General features: G+C 42.8%; 1 protein-coding gene across 4 annotated transcripts in view; it reads left to right on the top strand.

Annotated features, from left to right (window-relative positions):
* Positions 1-12,867, top strand: part of LOC109888113 (B-cell receptor CD22-like) — a 39,639-nt gene extending 26,772 nt beyond the window's left edge. For 2 of the 4 annotated variants that reach the window (XM_031816187.1, XM_031816188.1), the window contains exons 7-12: positions 120-383; positions 485-572; positions 665-704; positions 830-910; positions 1,118-1,200; positions 1,319-1,815. In XM_031816187.1, coding sequence (XP_031672047.1) covers positions 120-383; positions 485-572; positions 665-704; positions 830-910; positions 1,118-1,186 — 542 coding nt within the window. In that variant the 3' untranslated portion in view covers positions 1,187-1,200; positions 1,319-1,815. Of the gene's footprint in view, positions 1-119; positions 384-484; positions 573-664; positions 705-829; positions 911-1,117; positions 1,201-1,318; positions 1,816-11,738 lie in introns of those variants that run through there. The other 2 variants (XM_031816189.1, XM_031816190.1) reach the window with 2 other exon arrangements.
* Positions 12,868-13,077: the final 210 nt, after the last annotated feature.

Below are 13,077 nucleotides of genomic sequence, written 5' to 3'. Positions count from 1 at the left end.
ATGTAGTTGGCTAAGGTGTATGTAAAGTTCCGACTTCAACTGTACATTTGTGGAAAGTTAATATAATATTTAACTGACCTAATTTGTACTTTTACTATATCCAATGTATTTTACACCAGATGGACCAAGGAACACCTCAGTATCCGTCAGTCCCTCTGGTGAAATAGTGGAGGGCAGTTCAGTGACTCTGACCTGCAGCAGTGATGCCAACCCACCTGTGGACAAATACACCTGGTACAAGAAGAACGTAGCCTCACCAAAAGCATCAGGACAGAGTTACAGCATCACTAACATCAGCTCTGAGGACAGAGGAGAATACTACTGTGAAGCTAGAAACATTAAAGGGACAGAGACTTCCATCCCTGTCCATATTAATGTTATGTGTAAGTATGTCATGTTTTGTCTATTTCTGGTGCTCTGTGAGATGACTGATTTAACAGATATATGTTCTAACCTCTTGACACCTAAACCCATGTCCCTGCAGCAGTGTTTCCCTGGGTTCCTGTGATGGGGGTGGGGGCTGTCCTGACTGCTGGAGCTCTGCTCCTCACCATCTACTGCTATATGAAGAGGTGAGTCTTTCATTGAGAGATACTGCATTAGTAACACATCAACCTCCACTAGAGGTCAGTAAGAGCATAACTCACTCTGTTCCTCTTTACAGGAGATCCACAGGAGGAAATGATGCAACAACAGACACACAGGTGATTATATCAGTTACACCTCCACCTTCACGCCTGGTGACATTAATCTACTGTATCACAACAGTCTCTTTCACACTATTTTCACTTTTACTATGTTCTCTCTCTCCATTTCCCGCTCTCTCCAGAGTGTCCACCATGACCCTAACAGTGACACGTACACAGGTCTGAACGTGAGGACCAGTTCAACTGACTACGACACTCTGGCAGTAAGTCTCTTATTATGTGTTTGTGTTTAGAGAAAATGATAGAGGTGTCTCAAAGTGCTCATGCATTTCCCCTCCCTCCCTCCCTCCCTCCCTCCCTCCCTCCCTCCCTCCCTCCCTCCCTCCCTCCCTCCCTCCCTCCCTCCCTCCCTCCCTCCCTCCCTCCCTCCCACCCTCCCTCCCTCACACCCTCCCTCTCTCACTCTACAGAGTGTCCATCCTGACCCTAACAGTGACATGTGCACATCTCTGAAGAAGAATACCAGGTCACCAGAGTGACATCCAGGCAGTAGGTGTGTGTGTGTGTGTTTGTTCCTAAACATTTTATGAAGTGGTGTATAAAGTGCTCCTTCAGTGTGTCTTTGTTCAGAAGGTGAGAGACTCACCCAGTGACACATCCCCCTCAAATAGATACTAAGCCACCATAGAACCTGGACTGAAGAGAACCACCACAGAACCTGGATTGAAGACAACCACCACAGAACCTGGATTGAAGACAACCACCACAGAACCTTGCATTAAAATAATCTATGCCGAATCTGGACCTAGGATTTCCAGACAATGAACTTTAACTTCTCCACAAACATTTAAGTTTAATGTTTTTTCCTTGTAACGTTAATTATATATATTGAAGATAAATAGGATGGATTATACTTCTACTCTTTTACAATGGGACATTTCCCCATTGTAAAATATGTATAATATTGAAAACAGCTTTTAATATGTTTTGCTTTCGCACCTAGTTGCTCCTCATGTGTTAATTGACTTACTTTGTATTGCTGTCAGACATTATTGTGCCATGGCATTTATGAATATTAATATCACAATCACACTTGATTTATGGTGACATTTTTTATGATTATTTCCAATACAGTGTGATTCAGTGTAAATTATGCATTTTGTTGTGAATTAGCTCAAAGTTAAAGACAATAAAATGTTTTAAACTTTAAAGCAATAAAATGTTGCTTTAAATATTACAGCCTAGTCTGTCTTTATCATCTGTTAACTTGAAAATCTTAAAAAGATGAATTTATACAAGTATCCCACAATACAGGAGAGTAGAGCACCCGCCCTCCATTTGGCAAATCTGACCATAATTATATCCTCCTGATTCCTGCTGACAAGAAAAAACTAAAGCAGGAAGTACCCAGGACTCGCTCAATACGGAAGTGGTCAGATGACGTGGATGCTACGCTACAGGACCTTTTTTTCTAGCACAGACTGGAATATGTTCCGGGATTCATCAAATGGCATTGAGGAGTAAACCACCTCAGTTATTGTCTTCATCAATCAGTGCATCGACGACGTTGTCCCCACAGTGACCGTACCTACATATCCCAACCAGAAGCCATGGATTACAGGCAACATCTGCATTGTGCTAAAGGCTAGAGTGCACAATTATGAACTTGAAAATGTATGAATAAACGAATTAGGCACATTTGGGCAGTCTTGATACAACATCTTGAACAGATGTGCAATGGTTCATTGGATCAGTCTACAGTCTACTTTGCACATACACTGCGGCCATCTTGTGGCCAAAGTCTAAATTGCGCTTGGGCTGGAATAATACATCATGGCTTTTCTCTTGCATTTCAATAATGATTGTACAAAGAAAATACCAAAAAATGATTTTTATTTGTCTGTATTATCTTTTACCAAATCTAATGTGTTATATTCTCCTACATTCATTTCACATTTCCACAAACCTCAAATTGTTTCCTTTCAAATGGTATCAAGAATATGCATATCCTTGCTTCAGGTCCTGAGCTACAGGCAGTTAAATGTGGGTATGTCATTTTAGGCGAAAATGGGAAAAAAGGGTTCAGTCCTTAAGAAGTGGAGGGTGTAGTACAGGCTTTTATGCACAACGCAACTCAGCATGCCTGGATACAGATTAATCATGTATTGTGTGGTTATGGTACAACAAAACCCAGAGGACTTTGCTTTTAAGGCTATGACACTCACAGCCATGATAAAAATGTCACCATAACACATGGGCTCTCATGCAATATTGCTTAAATATACCATGGCTGTTAGCCAATCAGCTTTCAGGGCTGAAACCTTCCAGTTATTACTACAAAATATACTACAGAATAATGACATGTTTGTCAGTACCGTTGACAGAGTACACAGTTGTTTCCTAATCCTTGCTTTGCCTGATGGCAATTGAAGTTGAACAAGGACATCAGGCCTTTGGTTAACCGTGCATCAGGCCATTGCTAACCTTGCAATCTATGTCAAGAGACTTTGTTTGAAACACCGGAAGTTATGCAGTAAACACTGTCTCAGTGTCACGCCCTGACCTTAGAGAGATGTTTTATTTCTCTATTTGGTTAGGTCAGGGTGTGATTTGCGGTGGGCATTCTATGTTGTCTATTTCTTTGTTTTTGGCCCAGTATGGTTCCTAATCAGAGGCAGCTGTCTATCGTTGTCTCTGATTGGGAATCATACTTAGGCAGCCCTTTTTCCCACTTTCTGTTGTGGTATCTTCTTTTTGCACAGCTGCTGTTAGCCCCGCAGAACTTTACGTTCGTTTATATTTTGTTGTTTTTTGGAGTCAATTAATATTAAAGTATAATGTACACTGCACCTTGGTCTCCTTCTAACAACGGACGTAACAGGTTGTTATATCAGGGTCCGTATTCACAAAGTGTCTCAGAGTAGGAGCGCTGATCTTGGTTCAGGGCTCCTGGTCCAAATAATTAAGAAATAAAACAGTGTGTGTGTTGCACGCAGTGGATTTAGCTGAGGGCCCTTCAGGACTGATGGGGAGGAGGGTTGATATGTGTTTCAACTTTCTACATCCATAACAACCAGCTCTCTAGACTTTGATACAGACTCCATGGGCCTTATGGGCCTTCAATACAGATTGTGTGTGTGTGTGTCACTTACTGTTTAGCCTCACAGCTTGGGGATAGGAGTTATCATTGAACCTGGTGGTCCGTAGAGGATTGAAAATTTATCCTCCCATATTTGGGGTTCTGAGAATGAAACAGCTTCAGAATAATCAATGTAGAAATATGTGTTTACAGTAATACAGACCTGTTGTTGTTAATGATGATGATGACCTTATTGTATCTATTCAGAAATCATTTTTGCATCATACAGCATATCTTAAATAGCGAGACGGCAACACATCACATACATACATTTGTATATGCTTTGAGTGTGACATCCACTTCTGCTTTAGTTCCGTATCTATTCCCAAGCTGTGTTGAATGGGCTTCAAGAATATACAATCAAATTCATGAAAATGTGGTCATTTATTAAAATTGTGGTAAACTGTGGGGTGTTGGGTTGAGCGTGCAGAGATTAACACAGGGAGGTTTTAGTCAGCAGACACAACTTTACTAGGCCATAAAATAAACATAACATACTGTGGGGTGTTGGGTTGAGCGTGCAGAGATTAACACAGGGAGGTTTATTTTTTATTTTTTTTTTATTTTACCTTTATTTAACCAGGTAGGCAAGTTGAGAACAAGTTCTCATTTACAATTGCGACCTGGCCAAGATAAAGCAAAGCAGTTCGACAGATAAAACGACACAGAGTTACACATGGAGTAAAAACAAACATACAGTCAATAATGCAGTATAAACAAGTCTATATACAATGTGAGCAAATGAGGTGAGAAGGGAGGTAAAGGCAAAAAAAGGCCATGATGGCAAAGTAAATACAATATAGCAAGTAAAATACTGGAATGGTAGTTTTGCAATGGAAGAATGTGCAAAGTAGAAATAAAAAAATAATGGGGTGCAAAGGAGCAAAATAAATAAATAAATAAAAATTAAATACAGTTGGGAAAGAGGTAGTTGTTTGGGCTAAATTTTAGGTGGGCTATGTACAGGTGCAGTAATCTGTGAGCTGCTCTGACAGTTGGTGCTTAAAGCTAGTGAGGGAGATAAGTGTTTCCAGTTTCAGAGATTTTTGTAGTTCGTTCCAGTCATTGGCAGCAGAGAACTGGAAGGAGAGGCGGCCAAAGAAAGAATTGGTCTTGGGGGTGACTAGAGAGATATACCTGCTGGAGCGTGTGCTACAGGTGGGAGATGCTATGGTGACCAGCGAGCTGAGATAAGGGGGGACTTTACCTAGCAGGGTCTTGTAGATGACATGGAGCCAGTGGGTTTGGCGACGAGTATGAAGCGAGGGCCAGCCAACGAGAGCGTACAGGTCGCAATGGTGGGTAGTATATGGGGCTTTGGTGATAAAACGGATTGCACTGTGATAGACTGCATCCAATTTGTTGAGTAGGGTATTGGAGGCTATTTTGTAAATGACATCGCCAAAGTCGAGGATTGGTAGGATGGTCAGTTTTACAAGGGTATGTTTGGCAGCATGAGTGAAGGATGCTTTGTTGCGAAATAGGAAGCCAATTCTAGATTTAACTTTGGATTGGAGATGTTTGATATGGGTCTGGAAGGAGAGTTTACAGTCTAACCAGACACCTAAGTATTTGTAGTTGTCCACGTATTCTAAGTCAGAGCCGTCCAGAGTAGTGATGTTGGACAGGCGGGTAGGTGCAGGTAGCGATCGGTTGAAGAGCATGCATTTAGTTTTACTTGTATTTAAGAGCAATTGGAGGCCACGGAAGGAGAGTTGTATGGCATTGAAGCTTGCCTGGAGGGTTGTTAACACAGTGTCCAAAGAAGGGCCGGAAGTATACAGAATGGTGTCGTCTGCGTAGAGGTGGATCAGGGACTCACCAGCAGCAAGAGCGACCTCATTGATGTATACAGAGAAGAGAGTCGGTCCAAGAATTGAACCCTGTGGCACCCCCATAGAGACTGCCAGAGGTCCGGACAGCAGACCCTCCGACTTGACACACTGAACTCTATCAGAGAAGTAGTTGGTGAACCAGGCGAGGCAATCATTTGAGAAACCAAGGCTGTCGAGTCTGCCGATGAGGATATGGTGATTGACAGAGTCGAAAGCCTTGGCCAGATCAATGAATACGGCTGCACAGTAATGTTTCTTATCGATGGCGGTTAAGATATCGTTTAGGACCTTGAGCGTGGCTGAGGTGCACCCATGACCAGCTCTGAAACCAGATTGCATAGCAGAGAAGGTATGGTGAGATTCGAAATGGTCGGTAATCTGTTTGTTGACTTGGCTTTCGAAGACCTTAGAAAGGCACGGTAGGATAGATATAGGTCTGTAGCAGTTTGGGTCAAGAGTGTCCCCCCCTTTGAAGAGGGGGATGACCGCAGCTGCTTTCCAATCTTTGGGAATCTCAGACGACACGAAAGAGAGGTTGAACAGGCTAGTAATAGGGGTGGCAACAATTTCGGCAGATAATTTTAGAAAGAAAGGGTCCAGATTGTCTAGCCCGGCTGATTTGTAGGGGTCCAGATTTTGCAGCTCTTTCAGAACATCAGCTGAATGGATTTGGGAGAAGGAGAAATGGGGAAGGCTTGGGCGAGTTGCTGTTGGGGGTGCAGTGCTGTTGTCCGGGGTAGGAGTAGCCAGGTGGAAAGCATGGCCAGCCGTAGAAAAATGCTTATTGAAATTCTCAATTATGGTGGATTTATCAGTGGTGACAGTGTTTCCTATCTTCAGTGCAGTGGGCAGCTGGGAGGAGGTGTTCTTATTCTCCATGGACTTTACAGTGTCCCAGAACTTTTTTGAGTTAGTGTTGCAGGAAGCAAATTTCTGCTTGAAAAAGCTAGCCTTGGCTTTTCTAACTGCCTGTGTATAATGATTTCTAGCTTCCCTGAACAGCTGCATATCACGGGGGCTGTTCGATGCTAATGCAGAACGCCATAGGATGTTTTTGTGTTGGTTAAGGGCAGTCAGGTCTGGGGAGAACCAAGGGCTATATCTGTTCCTGGTTCTAAATTTCTTGAATGGGGCATGTTTATTTAAGATGGTTAGGAAGGCATTTTTAAAAAATATCCAGGCATCCTCTACTGACGGGATGAGATCAATATCCTTCCAGGATACCCCGGCCAGGTCGATTAGAAAGGCCTGCTCGCAGAAGTGTTTCAGGGAGCGTTTTACAGTGATGAGTGGAGGTCGTTTGACCGCTGACCCATTACGGATGCAGGCAATGAGGCAGTGATCGCTGAGATCTTGGTTGAAGACAGCAGAGGTGTATTTAGAGGGGAAGTTGGTTAGGATGATATCTATGAGGGTGCCCGTGTTTAAGGTTTTGGGGAGGTACCTGGTAGGTTCATTGATTATTTGTGTGAGATTGAGGGCATCAAGTTTAGATTGTAGGATGGCTGGGGTGTTAAGCATGTTCCAGTTTAGGTCGCCTAGCAGCACGAACTCTGAAGATAGATGGGGGGCAATCAGTTCACATATGGTGTCCAGAGCACAGCTGGGGGCAGAGGGTGGTCTATAGCAGGCGGCAACGGTGAGAGACTTGTTTTTAGAGAGGTGGATTTTTAAAAGTAGAAGTTCAAATTGTTTGGGTACAGACCTGGATAGTAGGACAGAACTCTGCAGGCTATCTTTGCAGTAGATTGCAACACCGCCCCCTTTGGCAGTTCTATCTTGTCTGAAAATGTTGTAGTTTGGAATTAAAACTTCAGAATTTTTGGTGGTCTTCCTAAGCCAGGATTCAGACACAGCTAGAACATCCGGGTTGGCAGAGTGTGCTAAAGCAGTGAATAGAACAAACTTAGGGAGGAGGCTTCTAATGTTAACATGCATGAAACCAAGGCTATTACGGTTACAGAAGTCGTCAAAAGAGAGCGCCTGGGGAATAGGAGTGGAGCTAGGCACTGCAGGGCCTGGATTCACCTCTACATCGCCAGAGGAACATAGGAGGAGTAGAATAAGGGTACGGCTAAAAGCTATGAGAATTGGTCGTCTAGAACGTCTGGAACATAGAGTAAAAGGAGGTTTCTGGGGGCGATAAAATAGCATCAAGGTATAATGTACAGACAAATGTATGGCAGGATGTGAATACAGTGGAGGTAAACCTAGGTATTGAGTGATGAAGAGAGAGATATTGTCTCTAGAAACATCGTTGAAACCAGGAGATGTCATTGCATGTGTGGGTGGTGGAACTAATAGGTTGGATAAGGTATAGTGAGCAGGACTAGAGGCTCTACAGTGAAATAAGCCAATAAACACTAACCAGAACAGAAATGGACAAGACATATTGACATTAAGGATAGGCATGCTTAGTCGAGTGATCAAAAGGGTCCGGTGAGTGGAGAGGTTGGTTGGTGATTTAGACAGCTAGCCAGGGCATCGGTAGCAAGCTAGCATAGGATGGAGGTCTGTTAGCCACCCCTTACGTTCCGTCAGTAGATTAGTGGGGTTCCGTGTGGTAGAGGGGATTAATCCAAATCACACAACAACAACAAAAATAAAAACAATAGATATAGTTATAGAGGCCCAAGAAGAAAATATAATAATAATAATTTAAAAAATAATTTAAAAAAAATAATAATAAAAAAATTGTCCGATTGTCTATTCAGATAGCAGCCGGTAAGACAGCTAACGGTTAGCAGGCCGCAGATGGGCGTTCAGGTAACGTCGCGACGGAGGAGCCGGCCGAATAACTCCTTCGGGTAGATAACGTCGGCAGTCCAGTTGTGAAGGCCCGGTGGGGCTCCGCGAAGGCAGTAAAACGGGTCCGGATAGGTGACTGCAGCCCAGGTGTGATTGATGGAACTCAGGAGTGATTGACGGAGCTTGCTAGCTCCGATGGTCACACGGATAGCAGCTAGCTAGCTGTGAGATCCGGGTATGAATGTCCAGGGACATGGAGAGAAAAATTGGTCCGGTATGTTCCGTTCCGAGCCGCGCTGCGCCGTACAGAACTGGCGATAGATTTTCGAGCTAAAGGATAGCTGATGACCACAAACCGTGGTTAGCTGAATATTAACGATTTGCCAGTAAAGGAGCTAACTAGCTTCTGAACTAGCTTCTGGATTAGCTTCTGGCTAGTTTCAGGCTAGCTTCTTGGAGTTTCTGGCTAGCTTCTTGGAGGATTACAGATCTGAGGTAAATAATACTTTTTTATAAATATACATTGGTGAGGCGGGTTGCAGGAGAGTGTTTTGAAGATGAGTTGATGGAAAATAAAAATAAAATGTATGTGAAAAAGTTGTAAATATATATATATACAGGACACGACAAGACGAGGACAAAAGACGTCTGAACTGCTATGCCACCTTGGAGACATGAATTTATGTCAGCAAACATAACTTTACTAGGCTATAAAATAAACATAACAAAGAAAATCACATAGATTTGGCTCGGTCCTTCTTCTCAGCTTTGGCTCTGTGTTGGTCTCTCCCGGGTCTCTCCAGCGGTGTGCCACATTTGCTCCTTTTATGTTGCCTCCACGGCTGGTTGGCACTTTCCCTAATTACCTCCACATGGAGCCATCCGTGTCGGGGTGCATTCATGTCACTGGGAGAATTCACTTTTTGAAGACCTTTGCGCTATGTTTTTGCACATAGAACACCCTTTCAATTTTCATAAAATGAAAACTACAAATGTTGAAAAACTACAAACCTGAAGGGGTGGTCACTTCCTCGTTACTTTTACTGAATATAATTATGGTTTTAGAAACGGTTAGGAAGTAATTATTATTTTCCTACTTTATTAAAAATATAAGTGTATACTGGTAAGCATTGTAATTAAAGATTTATGAAAGGTGTTCTGTTACCTTCTTGTATTTCAGGTAAGAAGTGTTGGAGGGTGACTTACACCCATCAGAGTATCTGTACCTTGAAGGGGTCAACAGTGGACATATCCTGCTCTTACACATATCCCAGTTATCATGAGATCAAACATGCTTTCTGGTTTACTAAATGGTCTGGTGTGGAGCCTGAAGATCTGAGCTCAGTGCCAGGGTATGAGGGTCATATAGAGTACCTTGGGGATAAGGAGAGTGACTGTACCCTGAGAATCACAGACCTGAGATTGAGAGACTCTGCTGGGTACAGATTCAGATTGATAACATCAGGAGATACGTTTGCTGGCTCACCTGTCTCCCTGACTGTCACAGGTAATATGTCACTCATCTCACATCTATTACTGTAATGAACTTATTAAGGGCAGTCATACAGAAACTGTGGTGGTATGTGACAGAAAAAAAACAAATCTAGTATTTCATATAAGAGGACATATATAGGAGGATAATAATGATTTGTTTCCTTTTACTCTAGATGTTGTGTTGGAGATGGATCCTACATCTGTGTCAGAGGGGGAGAATGTCACACTGAGATGTAGAACCAAATGTACACTGGACCCCATCCCAGTCTACAGTTGGTATAAGAATGGACAGTCTACACCAAACAGCAACACCTCCTCTCCTGTCTATATCCTTTTCTCAGTCAGCAGTGAGGATACAGGCAGATACTCCTGTTCTGTAGAAGGACATGAGGATCTCCCCTCTGCTGAAGAGACTCTCACTGTCAGATGTGAGTAGATGGGGTTTAAATATTTAGTTTGGTATATTAACATTGTAGTGACAGATATTAGCTTCACATGATACTTGAATAGAGAATCTTCAATAAGAGGGTGAATCTAAAAGTCATTGTGTGGAAAAGTACATTTGTGGAAAGTTAATAGAATATTTGCAACTAACCTAATTTGTACTCCTTCTAAATCCACTGTCTTTTACATCAGATGGACCAAGGAACACCTCAGTGTCAGTTAGTCCCTCTGGTGAAATAGTGGAGGGCAGTTCAGTGACTCTGACCTGCAGCAGTGATGCCAACCCACCTGTGGACAAATACACCTGGTACAAGAAGAACGTAACCTCACCAAAAGCATCAGGACAGAGTTACAGCATTACTTCTATCAGCTCTGAGGACAGAGGAGAATACTACTGTGAAGCTAGCAACATTAAAGGGACAGAGACTTCCATCCCTGTCCATATTAATGTCATGTGTAAGTATGTCATGTTCTGTCTATTTCTGGTGCTCTGTGATATGACTGTTTTAACAGATAAGCACTATAAACACATGTACACACGGATTTTGTGTTGTAGATATGTGGTGTTAGAGTAGGTGCCTAAGGTCATATAAGTCATGTGTTGTGCAATCTGTAGTGAATGCATTGTAATGTTTTAAAAATGGAATAATTGCCTTAATTTTACTGCCTACATTTTGCTAATGAGGATCCATAATAAATACAACTACAAACAGATATATGTTCTAACCTACTGACACCTAAACCCATGATCCTGCAGCAGTGTTTCCCTGGGTTCCTGTAATGGGGGTGGGGGCTGTCCTGACTGCTGGAGCTCTGCTCCTCACCATCTACTGCACTCTGAAGAGGTGAGGATTTTCATACCAGGGATAAATATGAAATGTTTATAAACCTCCAGTAGAGGTCAGTAGAGATTTTATCTCACTATGTTCCACTTTACAGGAGATCCACAGGAGGAAGTGACGCCACAGCAGACACACAGGTGATTATATCAGTAAACCTCCACCTCCACACCTGGTGACATTAATTTACTGTATCACAACAGTCTCTTTCACACTATTTTCACTGTTACCATGTTCTCTCTCCCTCTCTCTATTTCCCGCTCTCTCCAGAGTGTCCATCATGACCCTAACAGTGACACGTACACAGGTCTGAACATGAGGACCATGTCACCTGACTACGACACTCTGGCAGTACGTCTCTTATTATGTGTTTGTGTTTTATACAGTATTTGAATTTGTTCAGAGAAAATGAAAGAGAGAGTGGTGTCACAAAGTGCTCATGCATTTCTCTCTCTCTACTCCCTCCCTCCCTCCTTCCCTCCTTCCCTCCTTCCCTCCTTCCCTCCCTCCCTCTCATGCTCTCTCTTTGCCTCCCTCCCTCCCTCTCACACTCTCTCTTTGACTCTCTCTCACTCTCTCGTTCTCTCCACAGAGTGTCCATCCTGACCCTAACAGTGACATGTGCACATCTATGAAGAAGAAGACCAGATCACCAGAGTGACACCCTGGGAGTGTGTGTGTGTGTGTGTGTGTGTGTGTGTGTGTGTGTGTGTGTGTGTGTGTGTGTGTGTGTGTGTGTGTGTGTGTGTGTGTGTGTGCGTGTGTGTGTGTAAGTGTCCATAAACACTTCATGAAGTGCGGTGTAAAGTGTTCATTCAGTGTGTCTTCTTTCAGATTAAGGGACTCCTCTGTGACACAGACCCTCAGATAGATGCTGAGCCCTCCGATTATCAGAACTGAAGCAAACCACCACAGAACCTGGACAGTGACACAGACCCTCAGATAGATGCTGAGCCCTCCGATTATCAGAACTGAAGCAAACCACCACAGAACCTGGACAGTGACACAGACCCTCAGATAGATGTTGAGCCCTCCGATTATCAGAACTGAAGAGAACCACCACAGAACCTGGACTGAAGTCAACCAACACAGAACCTGGACTGTAGAGAACCATAACAGAACCTGGTCCGAAGAGAACCCCCAATGTTTTTTCCTTGTAATGTTAATTAAATATATTGAAGATAAATAGGCTGGATTATACTTTTACTCTTTTATAATGGGACATTTCCCCCCAAAATGTCCAAAGTTATTCTCATGTAGTAATGAAAACAACAATGAAGGCGATGCGGGCACCAGCTGGAAATTGTGAAAAAGTTTGTGCAGGTCCTGTTCTGACTGGAGATGCGCAAATGTCTGCATACTTGATCTGCGGAAACAATTGGGAGGTGCTTGGGAAAGTTCGTCAGGCTCAGTAATTCCCCAAAAACTGAATTGTCAGCAAAAGTGAAATGGCCTACTTTTATGTGAAATAATGAGGACCCCAACTCAAACTGTTGTTAGAAAATAAAACTTGTTAGAAAATCATATGAATTTGACAAGTTGAAACAGCCTATACATAAAAGCAGGCAGCGTGCCTTAGTTTGAGGGCAGCGCGGATTAAGACATTAACCTTTTCACATGAGTTCCAATATCTCTAACGGTTGCCCCAGCATAAGTTTTTTATGCACGTGATGTCAGAATGCCCTCACTGTTCCAAAATGTCATTGTTACGCAACAGGACAGTTGAGCTAACGTAGGCTAATGCGATTAGCATGAGGTTGTAAATAACAAGAACATTTCCCAGGACATAGACATATCTGATATTGGCAGAAAGCTTACATTCTTGTTAATTTAACTTCACTGTACAATTTACAGTAGCTATTACAGAGAAATAATACCATGCTATTGTTTGAGGAGAGTGGACCATTTTGAACATGAATGTTATTAATAAA

Source organism: Oncorhynchus kisutch, unplaced genomic scaffold (assembly GCF_002021735.2).
Source record: "Oncorhynchus kisutch isolate 150728-3 unplaced genomic scaffold, Okis_V2 scaffold759, whole genome shotgun sequence".
Classification (NCBI taxonomy): domain Eukaryota; kingdom Metazoa; phylum Chordata; class Actinopteri; order Salmoniformes; family Salmonidae; genus Oncorhynchus; species Oncorhynchus kisutch.
The sequence above is the reverse complement of the archived record's forward strand: the minus strand, read 5'-3'. Positions and strand labels throughout refer to the sequence as shown.